The following is a 16773-nucleotide window of genomic DNA, read 5'->3' on the forward strand; positions in this document are numbered from 1 at the left end:
TATGTGTGTGTGAAAGTGAGTGTGCGTGTGTGTGTGTGAAAGTGAGTGTGCGCGTGTGTGTGTGTGAAAGTGAGTGTGCGTGTGTGAAAGTGAGTGTGTGTGTGAAAGTGAGTGTGCGTGTGAAAGTGAGTATGTGTGTGTGAAAGTGAGTGTGCGTGTGTGTGTGTGAAAGTGAGTGTGTGTGAAAGTGAGTGTGTGTGAAAGTGAGTGTGCGTGTGAAAGTGAGTGAGTGTGTGTGAAAGTGAGTGTGTGTGAAAGTGAGTGCGTGTGTGTGTGAAAGTGAGTGTGTGTGAAAGTGAGTGTGCGTGTGAAAGTGAGTGTGTGTGAAAGTGAGTGTGTGCGTGTGAAAGTGAGTGTGTGTGTGTGTGTGAAAGTGAGTGTGCGTGTGAAAGTGAGTGCGTGTGAAAGTGAGTGTGTGCGTGTGAAAGTGAGTGTGTGTGTGTGAAAGTGAGTGTGAAAGTGAGTGTGTGTGAAAGTGAGTGCGGCCGGATCGAGGGGGCTAAACGGGCGCGGCACGGGCTGGAGAAGAGATGGAGTGATGTGGTACAGGAGGATGTGGAGCTGAGTGGACTTGCCGATGACTGGTACCAGCGGTGTCAAGATCGGCCTCAGTGGAGGAGGCTCGTGAAGGACGCTACTGGGCAGTTGGAGGCAGTCGCCCTCCAGCAACAACGGAGGGCGGAGGAGCGACGCTCACAACAACGAGCGGAGCGCCGGGTGGCTAAAGCACAGCAAGTTGGTACAGTAGGGGGCACAGGTGGTGCATCAGCCAGTCATCTCGGTCATCTCGGTCAGTCGACCCGTGGCACCTGGGTCTGCCCCGTGACCTCCTGCCAGCGGGCGTTCGACACTTCACGTGGCCTCAAGGTGCACATGGCCTGGCACAAGCGTCGTGGTGACGTCACCGCCACTTAGTGGCGAATGGCGGTTGTTGTTGTTGTGTGAAAGTGAGTGTGCGTGCGTGTGTGCTCGTACATTGCGCATGGAACTGAAGGGAAATTCCGACGCGACTACGTGCGTGCGGTGAGCCCACATCACCGCTCGTTACCCGCGGGCGGAGGAAGCGTGCAGACGAGTCGATAGCTCGTCGAGTTTCCTGCCCAGATCCCCACTCGCAAAGCGCCGCCACGGCCGGAGTGGGACCGACGTGAAGAAGTCGACCCAGGACCCGTGCCCATCACGCAAACAAAGAACCCCCCCCCGTGTAGCCGTGAGCAGGCTGCTGTTGGGGCAAGCGCTCTTAGCGGGCAGCACCGGTCACGGCCGACCCGGCACCCGATGATGATGATGCGGCGTGGCGAGCACAACGCTCAGTCCCCGAACCAGGTACTCAGTTGAGGCCGCGTCGACCTAGGGGAGGCCCAGGACCGGTTCAGATATTCTAACCACTGCACCACCGCTCGCACGCAGCCAGCCAATAAGACCGCACTCAAATCTTCTACACGCTGACACACACGCGCACACACACACACGTGTGTGTGGCGTTAGAGAGGTGCGAGTCTGTGTGCATGCGTGTGTGTGCATGCATGTGTGTGCATGCGTGTGTGTGGGCATGCGCGTGTGTGTGTGCATGTGTGTGCATGCGTGTGTGTGGGCATGCGCGTGTGTGTGTGCATGCGTGTGTGCGTGTGTGTGCATGCGTGTGTGTGTGCGTGTGTGTGTATGCGTGTGTGTGTGCGTGTGCGTGTGCATGCCTGTGTATGTGTGCGTGTGTGGAGCCGTAGTGCGGCTACCCGCTCACGGCCACCACCACAGTGACAGCGATTACCTGAACCGGTCCTGGGCCTCCCCTAGGTCGACTCCGCCTCACACGAGTCCCTGATGCGGCGTGGATTGTGGTCTGGGATGTGACCCAATGGCGAATTCATTTGTTTTGATGACGCTTTTGTTGTTGGCGTCTTTTTGGTTTGGTGCCGTTTCTTAATTAGTTTATTCACTTTTGATTTTGCTTGGTTGCAGTTGGGGTTTCATTTGCTTGTTGTGTGTGTTGGGATTCTTTTGCGCCGTACGTAACCAACGGCGTTCATAGGATTTGGTCTCATAAATGACGCGATATACATTGCAAGTATTGTTATCATCGCCGGGGAGACGAAGGCGGCCGGGCGTGGTGCTGGCCACCCACCCCTCGTGTGCCGTGCCGGCCTTCATAGGTGCTACTCGCTAACAGCACTTGCCCCTGCAGTCTGTTAAAGGCTACACGGGGGTCTTTGTCTTTGTAGGGGACCGGCGATGTTGATTGGGGGTGGGGGCACCGCTCCGGGCGATGCGCGTCCACGCTCACCACAGGCTCATCAACGTCCTCATCATCACTGGCATCGCATCATCATTGCATCATCGTCGGCATCATCATCACTGGCATCATCATCGTCGGCATCATGATCAGCGCATCATCATCATCATTGCATCATCATCATCATATCATCATCATTGCATCATTGTCATATCATCATCATCGCATCATCATCACCGCTATCATCATCATCATTGCATCATCATCATTGCATCATCATTATCATTGCATCATCATCATCATTGCATCATCATCATTGCATCATCATCATCACTGGCATCGCATCATCATCATCATCACTGGCATCGCATCATCATCACTGGCATCGCATCATCATCACCATCATCATCACCATCATCACCATCATCGGCATCATCATCATCATCGGCATCATCATCATCACCACATCATCATCATCGTCGGCATCATCATCATCATCACATCATCATCATTGCATCATCGTCGTCGTTGGGACCTCACGCCGCTGGCTGAACGCTCCTTACAATGAACACGCGGTGGGGGGGGGGGAGACGTTCTGATTCATGTTAAACGCGGGGCTCTCGTTCAACAGTGATTGCCATGGCACTGCTGATGATGATGATGATTGCCATGGCACTGCTGATGATGATTGTCGTGCCACTGCTGCTGCTGCTGATCACACGTCCGCGCCTCCCTCCCCGCGCCACGCGCAGCAGCAGCAGTGAGCTGCGTGGTCTCCAGCGGGCGCGCCACCCAGCCGGCGGCGGTGGTGGTGGTGGCCCTGGAGGGCACCAGCGTCACCCTCAACTGCAGCGCTACGCCCCCTCCCGATCGCTCTCAGGGGAATCCGCAATTCACGTGGAAATTCTCTGCGGCCAACTCGCAAGACGCGGCCAAGTGGGTGAGTTCGGGCCCGTGCCAAGGGCGCTGAATTTTCGCGGTGGACAGACGGAACCGGGGACTCGTGCAGTGTCGGGTGGTCTATAAACAATCTGGAGATCTCGACACTTGAGACGCGTAGAGCGACACGGGGACGACGACTTCTAGAGACAAAGACGGCGTCGTGTGTGCCAGTCTCTCTCTGATTCCACTCTCTCTGATTCTAATCTCGCTCTGATTCCAATCTCGCTGTGATTCCAATCTCGCTCCGATTCCAATCTCGCTCTGATTCAAATCTCGCTCTGAGTCCACTCTCGCTCTGATTCCAATCTCGCTCCGATTCCAATCTCGCTCTGATTCCAATCTCGCTCTGATTCCAATCTCGCTCTGATTCCAATATCGCTCTGATTCCAGTATTGCTCTGATTCCAGTCTTTCTCTGATTGCAGTCTTTCTCTGATTCCAATCTCGCTCTGATTCCAGTCTCGCTGTGATTCCAATCTCGCTCTGATTCCAATCTCGCTCTGATTCCAATCTCGCTCTGAGTCCACTATCGCTCTGATTCCAGTATTGCTCTGATTCCAGTCTTTCTCTGATTGCAGTCTTTCTCTGATTGCAGTCTTTCTCTGATTCCAATCTTGCTCTGATTCCAGTCTCGCTCTGATTCCACTCTCGCTCTGATTCCAGTCTGCTCCAATCCTCTGTCCGGGCTGCCCCATCGCAGATCATCCGCCACCAGGCTGGGGACTCGTGCGTGGCTCCCACGCGGCTCGCGAGCCGCATCGCGTGGAGCGGTGGGAAGCCCTCGCTCGCCGCGGCGCACCTCGTGCTCGACCCCGTGTCCGCCCGCGACGCGGGGACGTTCAGCTGCACCGTGGCCGGGACGACCGTCAGCTCGAGCCTCCTCGTCACGGCGCCCGCACCGACAGCAGCAGCGCCACCAGCAGCAGCAGCGCCATCACCAGCAGCGCCACCAGCAGCTGGTGAGTGTGGCTCTTAGCAGGGATTGCCTGGACCACCGAAGGGAGTAGACGCAGGCATACGCCCCGACTAGTCGACGCGTCCGACATGCGCTTGTCCAATGTTGACCCGCTCTGGCGGTGGTGGCCGTGGTGGTGGCCGTGGTGGTGGCTACACTGCTGCTGCTGCTGCACGTGGCGGCTGCTGTGAGCCGGCACTGTGGAGGCAGCAGCGAGGGTTGGTGGGTCACTGCACAGATGTTGCGCAATTCCCTTGTCCACGTGGACATCGTCGAGGAGTCGTGCCCTGGCTCGCAAGGGGAAGGCTGATGTAGCGCCACGGCTGTAACTTCTAATTGAGGTGGCTGAGCCAGGCGATGCTGCTGCTGAAGCGGGAGGCTGATGGGCGCGCCGCTGTGGGGTGGCCGTGCCGTGTCCGTGCGGGCGCGCAGATCTCCAATGTTGCACCGTGGCCCTGGCCGTCGTCTCCTGCTTCCTCTGCCTCTTCTCCGGGATCCTCACCGCGCTGCTGCTGCGCGGGACCCGCTGCTGCTGCGGTTGCCTCTGTCAATGAGCCGGGCGCGACGAGGCCGACTCCCGACTCGGCCCCTCAACCCTCGGCCAGAGCCCCTCCCGAGGATAACGGTGCAAATCATCATGGGGGGCGATTGGCCCGGGCCCCGCGATTCGGGGGGCCGTGCTTCGCCGTCACGGCGTCAGATGTAATGCTACCGGTTTATTTTTTAAGGCGTTGTGGGGGGGGGGGGCACGCGGGGAGATTTTCCCCAGCCACCCCCCCCATGAACTGTCCTGTCCTCAGCCTGCCTATAGCTCTTCCTGGACGTCTGTAGAAAGAGCTTTAACGCTTATCGGATTCCGCCAGTCTACTCTGATAGAAGCGCACGACTGTATCCGTGATGAGCGCTGCACTTTACGTCGTTGTCGTGCAGGGGGCGCTGCGAACATCCACGCGCCCCCCGCACGAACGACGGAGGCGCAGGGGCAGACGCTCGATCACGGTGGAATCGATCTGCAAACGGCGGCGGTCTCCTCGCACGGCCAGCAGCTCCGTGTCGCGTCATCTCGATCCCGCAATCCCATGAAGGTGAAAGTCCGCATCGAACCGTGCCCCCAGCAAGGCCATCTACTTAACGACGAGAGAAAATTCACACGAAATGTCATTTTCAATGAGGTATTTTAATGAAGAAATAAAATTGTCTAATTCAAAACATAATACAATTCAAAGATGTTTCATTTTAAAGCTTCAAAACGGGGCATCGGGTGCTTGTGTGAATGCGTCGTTCGTGTGCAACTTTTTTCGTGACTTCCCTGGCCGAAGGCCGTAAATGGTTGTTCGTGGATGCCTGTGGATGCCTGTGGCTTCCACGAACAACCCCGAGTGGGTGAATATTCTCTGATTGTGATTCTCCTACCCCGAAGGCGATCTACCCGTGACTGTAGCCATGTACAACAGCGTCATTTCTTGCGTGAACACTCATGTCTTGAGAATAGATGTTTGTGTTTAGTTTGTTGTCCTTCCCCCGCATCTCCGACTAGCACGGTTGGCTACGTACGGTGCGAAAGAAGTTCCACGTACATACGTAATACCGTTAATGTCACGTGACAACGTTGCTCGTGTCCCCGGTCAGAGGATATGTTTGAGATGCATTTTGGGTAATTTCTTCAATTACGGTTTGAGATTTTGGAAATGAATAAAAACATCTTCTAAATATATGTAACCTGTGTGGCTATGTACTTGTTAAATTGTGCATATTTTCACGCTTCAGTATTATAAGGAGAACCTCTTTCATATCTTTTGAACATATTTTTGTATAAAGTGGGGAGGTGTGATGGAGAGCCTTCACGTGAACACGATCACTAATCGATTCGTTTCGGTGTGATCGATCCCGTGTGATCGATTCCGTGTGATCGAGTCGGCGTGTCACGCCACCTATGTTAGAATCGGCTCGGAGTGGCGCAGGTGAGACGCTGAATGAGGGAGCTCCTTCAACATGTGACTTGTAACCGTGAGATCAACACTAGAATCTAAATTAATTGATGAGGATGAAGTAATAATTAGTCTATGGGCAATGTTAGTCTATGGGCAATGTTAGTCTATGGGCAGTGTTAGTCTATGGGCAATGTTAGTCTATGGGCAATGTTAGTCTATGGGCAGTGTTAGTCTATGGGCAATGTTAGTCTATGAGCAATGTTAGTCTATGGGCAATGTTAGTCTATGGGCAATGTTAGTCTATGGGCAGTGTTAGTCTATGGGCAATGTTAGTCTATGGGCAGTGTTAGTCTATGGGCAATGTTAGTCTATGGGCAATGTTAGTCTATGGGCAGTGTTAGTCTATGGGCAATGTTAGTCTATGAGCAATGTTAGTCTATGGGCAATGTTAGTCTATGGGCAATGTTAGTCTATGGGCAGTGTTAGTCTATGGGCAATGTTAGTCTATGAGCAATGTTAGTCTATGGGCAGTGTTAGTCTATGGGCAATGTTAGTCTATGAGCAATGTTAGTCTATGGGCAATGTTAGTCTATGGGCAATGTTAGTCTATGGGCAATGTTAGTCTATGGGCAATGTTAGTCTATGGGCAGTGTTAGTCTATGGGCAATGTTAGTCTATGAGCAATGTTAGTCTATGGGCAATGTTAGTCTATGGGCAGTGTTAGTCTATGGGCAATGTTAGTCTATGGGTAGTGTTAGTCTATGGGCAGTGTTAGTCTATGGGCAGTGTTAGTCTATGGGCAGAGTTAGTCTATGGGCAGTGTTAGTCTATGGGCAATGTTAGTCTATGGGCAGTGTTAGTCTATGGGCAGTGTTAGTCTATGGGCAATGTTAGTCTATGGGCAGAGTTAGTCTATGGGCAGTGTTAGTCTATGGGCAGTGTTAGTCTATGGGTAGTGTTAGTCTATGGGCAGTGTTAGTCTATGGGCAGTGTTAGTCTATGGGCAATGTTAGTCTATGGGTAGTGTTAGTCTATGGGCAGTGTTAGTCTATGGGCAGTGTTAGTCTATGGGCAGAGTTAGTCTATGGGCAGTGTTAGTCTATGGGCAGTGTTAGTCTATGGGCAGTGTTAGTCTATGGGCAATGTTAGTCTATGGGTAGTGTTAGTCTATGGGCAGTGTTAGTCTATGGGCAGTGTTAGTCTATGGGCAATGTTAGTCTATGGGCAATGTTAGTCTATGGGCAGTGTTAGTCTATGGGCAGTGTTAGTCTATGGGTAGTGTTAGTCTATGGGCAGTGTTAGTCTATGGGCAGTGTTAGTCTATGGGCAATGTTAGTCTATGGGCAATGTTAGTCTATGGGCAATGTTAGTCTATGGGTAGTGTTAGTCTATGGGCAGTGTTAGTCTATGGGCAGTGTTAGTCTATGGGTAATGTTAGTCTATGGGCAGTGTTAGTCTATGGGCAGTGTTAGTCTATGGGCAATGTTAGTCTATGGGTAGTGTTAGTCTATGGGCAGTGTTAGTCTATGGGCAGTGTTAGTCTATGGGCAGAGTTAGTCTATGGGCAGTGTTAGTCTATGGGCAGTGTTAGTCTATGGGCAGTGTTAGTCTATGGGCAATGTTAGTCTATGGGCAATGTTAGTCTATGGGCAATGTTAGTCTATGGGCAGTGTTAGTCTATGGGCAATGTTAGTCTATGGGTAGTGTTAGTCTATGGGCAGTGTTAGTCTATGGGCAGTGTTAGTCTATGGGCAATGTTAGTCTATGGGCAATGTTAGTCTATGGGCAGTGTTAGTCTATGGGCAGTGTTAGTCTATGGGCAGTGTTAGTCTATGGGCAGTGTTAGTCTATGGGCAATGTTAGTCTATGGGCAATGTTAGTCTATGGGCAGTGTTAGTCTATGGGCAGTGTTAGTCTATGGGCAGTGTTAGTCTATGGGTAGTGTTAGTCTATGGGCAGTGTTAGTCTATGGGCAGTGTTAGTCTATGGGCAATGTTAGTCTATGGGCAATGTTAGTCTATGGGCAATGTTAGTCTATGGGCAATGTTAGTCTATGGGCAATGTTAGTCTATGGGCAATGTTAGTCTATGGGCACGCGCCTGCCGCGGGTGGCCCAGGTGGCCACTGGGCTGACCACCCTGGGCAGGGCTCATTGCTCGCTGTACGAGACAGAAGAGAAGAGGGAACTTGTGCCGGCGGGGACGCGCACCGCGGAGATGGAGCGACGACATTGGCTCTCAGAGCTGGAATATTCCTGCAACTCGCATCGCGGGTCCGTTGGGTGATGGCTACGGCTTGGGGAGGCCTTCATCCAGCAGTGGATCGACAGAGCCGCCTTGGGGCAGTGGTCAGGGTTGGTGGATCATGCAAAGATGTTGCGAGATTTCTTTCCCGTGCCCCGGCTCCCCAGGAGAAGGCGCTATAGCAGAGTGCGGACTAATCTTCATCTGTGGACGGGATAGAGTGTTTCCCCCTCGCCCGCACGCGTGGGTATTATCCACTTGCTTCGGTTTCCTCCCACATGTAAACACACCCGTTAATATAGTCCGATAACGCCGTAGTGTAGAGAGGACCGCAGAGCTTGGGCAACGGCCGGTGGTGCCGGCTCCCCGCTCCTCGCCTGTGGCTACTCCTCCTCCTGCCGCTTGAGCCCCCCCCCAACCCCCACCGCTCTCTCTCTCTCCACAGGGCGGCGCGGCGTTCCGAGGCGGCGTTGCTTCAACTCGGAGTTTAATTTCCCGTTCGTCGCCACGAGGGGGCGATGGACACACGTCGCCCCAGGCGTGCGGAGCGGCGCCCATTGGAGCCGCGGGGGTTGGGGGGAATCCCCGTCTCGGTGACCCGCCACAACACGTCACCTCGCCACAACACGTCACCTCGCGACACAACACGTCGCCTCGCGACACAACACGTGGCCACGCGTCACAACACGTGGCCACGCGCCACAACACGTGGCCACGCGTCACAACACGTGGCCACGCGCCACAACACGTGGCCACGCGTCACAACACGTGGCCACGCGCCACAAAACGTGGCCACGCGCCACAACACGTGGCCACGCGCCACAACACGTGGCCACGCGTCACAACACGTGGCCACGCGACACAACACGTGGCCACGCGCCACAACACGTGGCCACGCGTCACAACACGTGGCCACGCGCCACAACACGTGGCCACGCGTCACAACACGTGGCCACGCGCCACAACACGTGGCCACGCGCCACAACACGTGGCCACGCGACACAACACGTGGCCACGCGTCACAACACGTGGCCACGCGACACAACACGTGGCCACGCGCCACAACACGTGGCCACGCGTCACAACACGTGGCCACGCGACACAACACGTGGCCACGCGACACAACACGTGGCCACGCGCCACAACACGTGGCCACCCACTCCGCCACCGGGGAGTCCGTGACAGCGCCATGCCGCGTGGCTATGGAACGTGTTTGTTCCTGTTGCCTCTTGCTCATCAGATGCCACTCGTGAGACTGTTCCCGCGCCCTCTTCACACAACGGGTGATGAGGAATCGAGTGAAACGTCCATAATAGAACTAGTCGGTCGTTAGAACGCGATCTAAGCCAAAACAACCTTCATTCTAGATGATATTGGTCGCGAAAGCCGACGTGTGAACCCCACGTTGAACGCGTCACTCATTCTCTTCGGGCCCCAGGCTGTCAACAATATCCACTCCAATATAATAATAGGAAATATCCACTCCATCTCTCGACCGGCCTCTCGGCTCGTGTACTGTGAAGACGGGCCATTGCCTGCTATATCATACACTGCGTGTGTATTATGTGTGTGTTTGTGTAACGTGTCTGTGTGTGCACCAAGGCCGTAGCCATGGAGTCAACATTGGGGGGGACCAAATCTTCGAGGGTGTCTGGGGGTCCCAACCCAGGAAAAAATATCTAAATTTGAAAACTCATTTCCTGCCTAAAATAAAAAAAAATTCAATAACACGTGGGATGACCTTTTTTGTATTTTTTACAATGTCTAATAGTGTATTGTATTTCACTGCTCTGTTTTAACTTTTTTTTGACCATTTCCTGTTTCATTGTATGTAATGGCAGAGATTAGGGATTCATAAAGTACAACCATAACCACAATCATATAAACATAAATCTATGCGTTGATTTATATGAGGACAAGTTCAGATATTGTGGCCAAGGTTTAGCAAGTTGTTATTTTTATTTACGGAGCATAGCAATTATGTTTTTATAGCAATATATTGTGGTGGGGGACATTTTGAGCATATTTGAATATGGGGGGGGAGTGGAGCATTGCCCGAAACGTCACCGATTCCAAGTCCTTAAGGCCACAGCGCTATTGCCACTGAACGCGTTGAGTCTATCAGCCACGTTACTTGAAATTTGATGTTTCTCAGAGAAACTACTTTACCATTTGCGTGTTGATGACTTATTTGCAATATGTTATTTAATCCTCATCCTCATTTTTGCTAAATATTTAAAAGATAACTTTGTGAAACACTCTACGCGTGATTTTTCGCCATGTTTTCCTCTTCTTGTGTATTTGTTGATATTTGACTTGCGACCTCTGGTGTACGTTGTTTCGCTTTCCTGGTAACCGACTCTGCTTTCGTTGATGAAGCCAGATTCAAGAGCTTCTTAGGCCACAGGGTACTACAAAATAGACAAAAACTTTACTGACACGTGACTTATTCTATCCAGCAGTGGATAGACCACGGCTGGCCCATCAGCCACGTGACTTATTCTATCCAGCAGTGGATGGACCACGGCTGGTCATCAGCCACGTGACGTGTTCAGGCCAGCTTTGGATGGACCACGGCTGGTCATCAGACACGTGACGTGTTCAGGCCAGCTGTGGATAGAGCACGGCTGACGTTCGAGTTGCGACGGGGTCGCAGAGACCACGCCCACTCACTGGGTGACGTCACCGCCCGGGTCTCTTTAAAAGGACGCGCCCCTCAGTCTGCACAGAGAGAAGAGCCAGAGGAGAGACACGTGGAGAGACACACAGAGAGACACACAGAGAGACAAAGAGACACGTGGAGAGACAGAGAGACACGTGGAGACAGACAGAGAGACACGTGGAGACAGACAGAGAGACACGTGGAGACAGACAGAGAGACACGTGGAGACGGACAGAGAGACACGTGGAGACAGACAGAGAGAGACCCGTGGAGAGACACGTGGAGAGACACGTGGAGACACACAGAGAGAGACACAGAGAGAGACACGTGCAGACACAGGGACACTGGGAGACGGAATGGAGGGCGCTCTGCTCGTGCTGCTGCTCGCGACGGGTGAGTGTCGGCGCGGAGGATCCGTCTTCGTTGTGCTGTGCGCGTGTGTCTGTGTGCTCACCTGGCCGGGTACATGTGCACCTAGCCTGGTACAAAGTGTTTTGGTGGAGTCCATATTGTTGTATAGACGTGGTGCATGAATGTGTACATGGGATGCACGACACACGTGTGTGTGTGTCCTGCATTAAATGCATACAAACACAAAGACAAAGGTCCCCCGGAAAGTCTTAACAGATCATTGTGGCAAACGGTGCTAGCGAGCACGTGATGATGGCCGGCACGGCACACCAGGTGGCGGGTGGCCAGCACCACGCCCGGCGGCCTTTGTCTCCCGAGATGCGATGTTTACCCATCACACCAGGTACTCATTTGAGGCCGAGTCTATCTAGGGGAGGCACAGGACCTGGTTCAGATAATCATAACTGGTGTTGGCCGTGAGCCGGATTCGTAGCGCAGTGCGCTAATCACTGCGCCACCGCTCCCCACACCCTACACCTGCACACGCAGCACATGCATCGCGTGCGACATCAGCTGCATGCTCGTGTGTACACGTGTGTGTACACGTGTGTGTGTACGCGTGTGTGTGTGTACGCGTGTGTGTGTACGCGTGTGTGTGTGTGTACGCGTGTGTGTGTGTGTACGCGTGTGTGTGTACGCGTGTGTGTGTACGCGTGTGTGTGTGTACACGTGTGTGTGTGTGTACACGTGTGTGTGTGTACACACGTGTGCAATTCGTACAGGTCGACGTGCAATTCACATATTCGTTAATAGCACTGGCAGGCGACGTTTCGAGCAATGACCCTCCTTCTTGGCAACGTAAACGAATAAGGGTCATTGCCTGAAACGTCGCCCATTAATTATTTTATTTTAAGGCTACGACCGGGTTAATGTAGACACGGCTCGTGTTGAGTTGTCTGTGCACCGCTGCCAACGCAGCAGCAGCAGTAGCAGCAGTAGCAGCAGTAGCAGCAGCAGCAGCAGCGGCAGTAGCAGCAGCGGCAGCAGCGGCAGTAGCGGCAGCAGTAGCAGCAGTAGCAGCAGCAGCGGCAGTAGCAGCAGCGGCAGCAGCGGCAGTAGCGGCAGTAGCAGCAGCGGCAGCAGCGGCAGTAGCGGCAGTGGCAGCAGCGGCAGCAGCGGCAGTAGCAGCAGCGGCAGCAGCGGCAGTAGCAGCAGTAGCAGCAGCGGCAGCAGCGGCAGTAGCAGTAGCAGCAGTAGCAGCGGCAGTAGCAGCAGTAGCAGCAGCGGCAGCAGCGGCAGCAGCAGCAGTAGCAGCAGCGGCAGCAGCGGCAGCAGCAGCAGTAGCAGCAGCGGCAGTAGCAGTAGCAGCAGCGGCAGCAGCGGCAGCAGCGGCAGCAGCAGCAGCAGCAGCGCCAGATCCTGTTGCACACCGGTATGATAGCGCTTGCTATCAGCACACGTGTACTGTGTATGCTCTGCATCCGTGCACATGCTATGCACACGCGTGTGCTGTGTACACGCACATGTGCTGTGTACATGCGTGTGTACACAGCACATGCTATGCACACGCGTGTGCGGTGTACACGCACATGTACAATGCACGCAGGTGCAGCAGCGCACGGGGCCTTCATCCAGCAGTGGGTTGGCCATGACTGACGATGTTTCTGTTCGTGCCCTCGCTGCACAACAAAGGCCTCCCGTGTAGCCTCCTACAGGCTGTTGGGGCAAGTGTCGTTAGCGAGCAGCAGCAGCAGCATCGCTGATGACGGCCGGCACGATGGCACCACCCCAGGGGGTGGTGGTGGTGGGGTCCAGGGCCACGCCCGACCACCTCCATCTCTCCGTGCTGCGGAGTTTCACGCCGCCGCCGCCGCCGCTCCGCCGCACGTGTCCACATGGACTCGTTATTCTGCGTTGTGAGCTGCCGTGGAGTATGGATCGGGAGCGCTTGGCCATTCACGCGGAATGTGGAACGAGCATCGGAAACGTCCGCGCGGGATAATCACGGAGGGACGCACGTTTGGAGTGACACCGAGAGAGGAGCACGTGGTTTAGAGAACACCACATTGATCGTCATCCAGCAGTGGACAGACCACTGCAGCACCTACACGTGCTGATGCCGGGTGGGTGTTGTGTGGACAGCTACAACCCCGGCCGCCTTTGTCTTACCAGCACTGATGCTTACGAAACCGCACCAGCTACTGGAATGAGGCTGAGGCGACCTAGGGGAGGTCCAGGAGCGGTTCTGATATCGACTCGCCACTGATGTTCGCCGTGAACGGGAGTCGAACTCGGGTTGCAGTGTTCGGGGTGCTGCGCGCTACCTGCTACACGCGCACAAAGACAAAGCTCCCCGTGTAGCCTACACACACGGTGGAGGGCAAGTGCTGTTAGCGAGCGCCTATGAAGGACGGCACGGCACAAAGGGGTAAAGGGCGTGGTCAGAGCAATGCCCGGCCGCCTTTGTCTCCCCATTGTCGATGTTTACACTTGTGCACAATGAAAACGTGCTCCCGTTTAAGGCCGAGTCGCCATAGGGGAGAGAGACGGGTTCGGATGACCGCCGCTGATGTTAGCCGTGAGCAGGAATTGACCTCGTGTCGCTGTGCACTAATCACTGCGCCACCGCTCCCCATATCACACACGCAGCCTCGCACACGCCCACAAAGACAAAGACCCTCCGTGTAGCCCACATCGACTGTTGGGGCAAGGGCTGTTAGCGCGCACCTAATTAAGGCCGGCACAGCACACAGGGGGGTGGGTTGCCAGTACCACGCCCGGCCGCCTTTGTCTTCCTATTGGTGATGTTTACACATTGAACCAGGTACTGATTTGAGGCTGAGACACACCCACACACCCCCAATCACACACTCACACACACACACACCCACTCACACACTCCCACTCACACACCCCCAATTACACACTCACACACCCCCAATCACACACCCCCAATCACACCTCCAATCACACACTCACACCCAATCACACACTCACACACCCCCAATCACACACCCCCAATCACACACCCAATCACACACTCGCACACCCCCAATCACACACACTCACCTCCCCACAATCACACACCCCCAATCACACACCCAATCACACACTCGCACACCCCCAATCACACACACTCACCTCCCCACAATCACACACCCCCAATCACACACCCAATCACACACACTCACACCCCCAATCACCCCCACCCACACACCCCCAATCACACACTCACACACCCCCAATCACACACTCACACACACCCCCAATCACACACCCCCAATCACACCCCCAATCACACACACACACACACCCCAATCACACACCCCCAATCACACACTCACACACCCACACACACCCCCAATCACACACACACACACCCCCAATCACGCACTCACACACCCCCACAAAGACAGTCACCAACCCACACTCGCACACAAAGGCACACGAAACGCGTCTTGCGTTTCCTGGCAACGCATCACTGCAACAGACACGGAGTCGTCTGGGAGCCGCGTCGCAGAGACGATCCCTGCCAATAAACGCCGGGCAGTTCACAAGCACCGGCGTCAGCCTGACTGCTCAGGAGACTCTGAATGTCGAACCCGGCCCAGCCTGTTCTCGTATGCACCCACAGCAGCACAGGCGTGCCCTTTTATGACCATAAGAAACCACTTAGTTAAATAATTTGCGAGCTCAACGATGTAATGGAACGGGCACATTAGCAACTAATAAATCAACCGTGATGGATGTATCGATTCGAGTCCAGTGTTCACTCGCCACTGATGTTGGCCTGGGCCGGGAGTCGAACTTGGGGCGGCGCCGGGTTCGTCGTGAAGTGCGCCAACCGCTGCGCCACCGCTCGCACTGCCCGAGTGCTCCCCGGACGATGGAATTCGATGATGGTTCTTCTTGGTTCTTTCGGTAAAGTCACGAAGAATGGAAATAATAAAATAATAAAAATAAAATATAAAATAATTCTCACGACGTTTCGGCCACAACGCAAGCAGCCGTCCTCAGGTGGAGAATAGGTCTGTCGAGAAGACAGAGTCTGAATGGCCGAAATATCGTGAGAAGTATTGTATTATGTTTTATTTGTATTATTTTATTATTTCCATTCCACGTGACTTTACCGAAAGAACCAAGAAGATGAATCCCTGCAGTCACGAAAGAAGCTTTACATCGAAATCGATGATGGTTGTTCGTTGGTGATTTCTGTCGCGTTTGAGAGATGATGTCGCTGTTTAATGATGCCAATGCTTGATGAATTATGCAGCGTATCAACCTTCTACGGTTGCACGTGGTGATGGTGGCAGCAGCAGCAGCAGCGTAGCAGTGTTGGTGGTTCACGAGCCAGATGCTCAGTGGGGAGGTCCTGCTGCTGCTGCCACGAGGAGAGGGCTTCGGCAGAGCGAGAGTTGGTGTCGTTTGGCCGCTCCTCCCCCGTTGTAGGAGCGCAGGCCACAGTGGGTTGACTCTGTGCGGTCCATAGTTTGGGTGCCATGGCCACAGTCGCACCGCTGTGGGTTGTTGTATCTTTTTGCGTTTCCATCTCGTCGAGGAGATCTCGTGGAGCATCGGCCTGGGGAAGCTCTGATGCGGTTGATGGTTCCACGAGTGGCGAGCGACTCGATGAGGTGAGTCGCTGGTTACAGCGGCGACTCCTCAGAGGAGGCATGGGGATGTCACAAAGCCAGGGCAGGCGTGCGGTGTTCGGCTACAACGGGGCTTCTGGTGGTGGCTCCACCGGCTCCCCGGCTCCACTTAATCTCAAACACAACATCCTGCACGCGGTGCCCTGGGCCCACACCCACTTGATGATAATAATGAGCGACACGGAACTTGAAGCCACTCAACCTCGGGGGTCATCGGCCCACCGTGGGCCCCTCCCAACGGCGGTGCTTCCGGTACCCGGGGAATATGGCCCAAAGCCCCGCACGGCGAGAGGGAGAGACACCCTCGGCTTGAACTTCTGCGGCTACGAGGTGGCAAATGTCGCCCCGGCGAGGTACGGACGGGGTCACGCCGGACCGCAGCCCGACCTTTAAATGCCACCTGAAGGTCGTCGACAAAACAATCCGGAGCCGTCCGGATCCAGAAACGACGGGGCCCAAGCCGCGGGGCACCGCCGGCCGCACGCTCCGCGACGCTCGCCCTCGACAGGCCGGCCCCACGGCCAGCCCCGACACGGCACACACACACACACACACGTGGGGCTCGTTAGAGACGTTTTCAGGAGGGTGCTGCTACTGCTGCATCATTGGGATTTTATTCGTGAGATGTTTTCAGACGATAAATGACGGATCGTGTTTATTATTCGAGGTGGCAGGAAAACGGAGCACGTGGAGAAAATGAACGCCTTGCGCGAGGGGGCAACGCTCTATCCCCATACAAATGGCGATTGGCCCACACTGCTGTAACCGCCATCTCCCGGCGGGCCAGGGCATGGGCGGGAGTCTCACA

General features: G+C 54.5%; 1 protein-coding gene across 3 annotated transcripts in view; it reads left to right on the forward strand.

Moving 5' to 3' along the window:
* The first annotated feature begins 11020 nt into the window (after window positions 1-11020).
* The window catches only part of LOC144952085 (basal cell adhesion molecule-like), a 48193-nt gene continuing 42440 nt past the window's right edge, over window positions 11021-16773 (forward strand). For all 3 annotated transcript variants that reach the window (XM_078882490.1, XM_078882491.1, XM_078882492.1), the window contains exon 1: window positions 11021-11355. In XM_078882490.1, the coding sequence (XP_078738616.1) occupies window positions 11319-11355 (37 nt within the window). In that variant the 5' untranslated portion in view covers window positions 11021-11318. The remainder of the gene's footprint in view (window positions 11356-16773) is intronic.

This window comes from Lampetra fluviatilis, chromosome 65 (genome assembly GCF_964198595.1).
Source record: "Lampetra fluviatilis chromosome 65, kcLamFluv1.1, whole genome shotgun sequence".
Lineage (NCBI taxonomy): Eukaryota > Metazoa > Chordata > Hyperoartia > Petromyzontiformes > Petromyzontidae > Lampetra > Lampetra fluviatilis.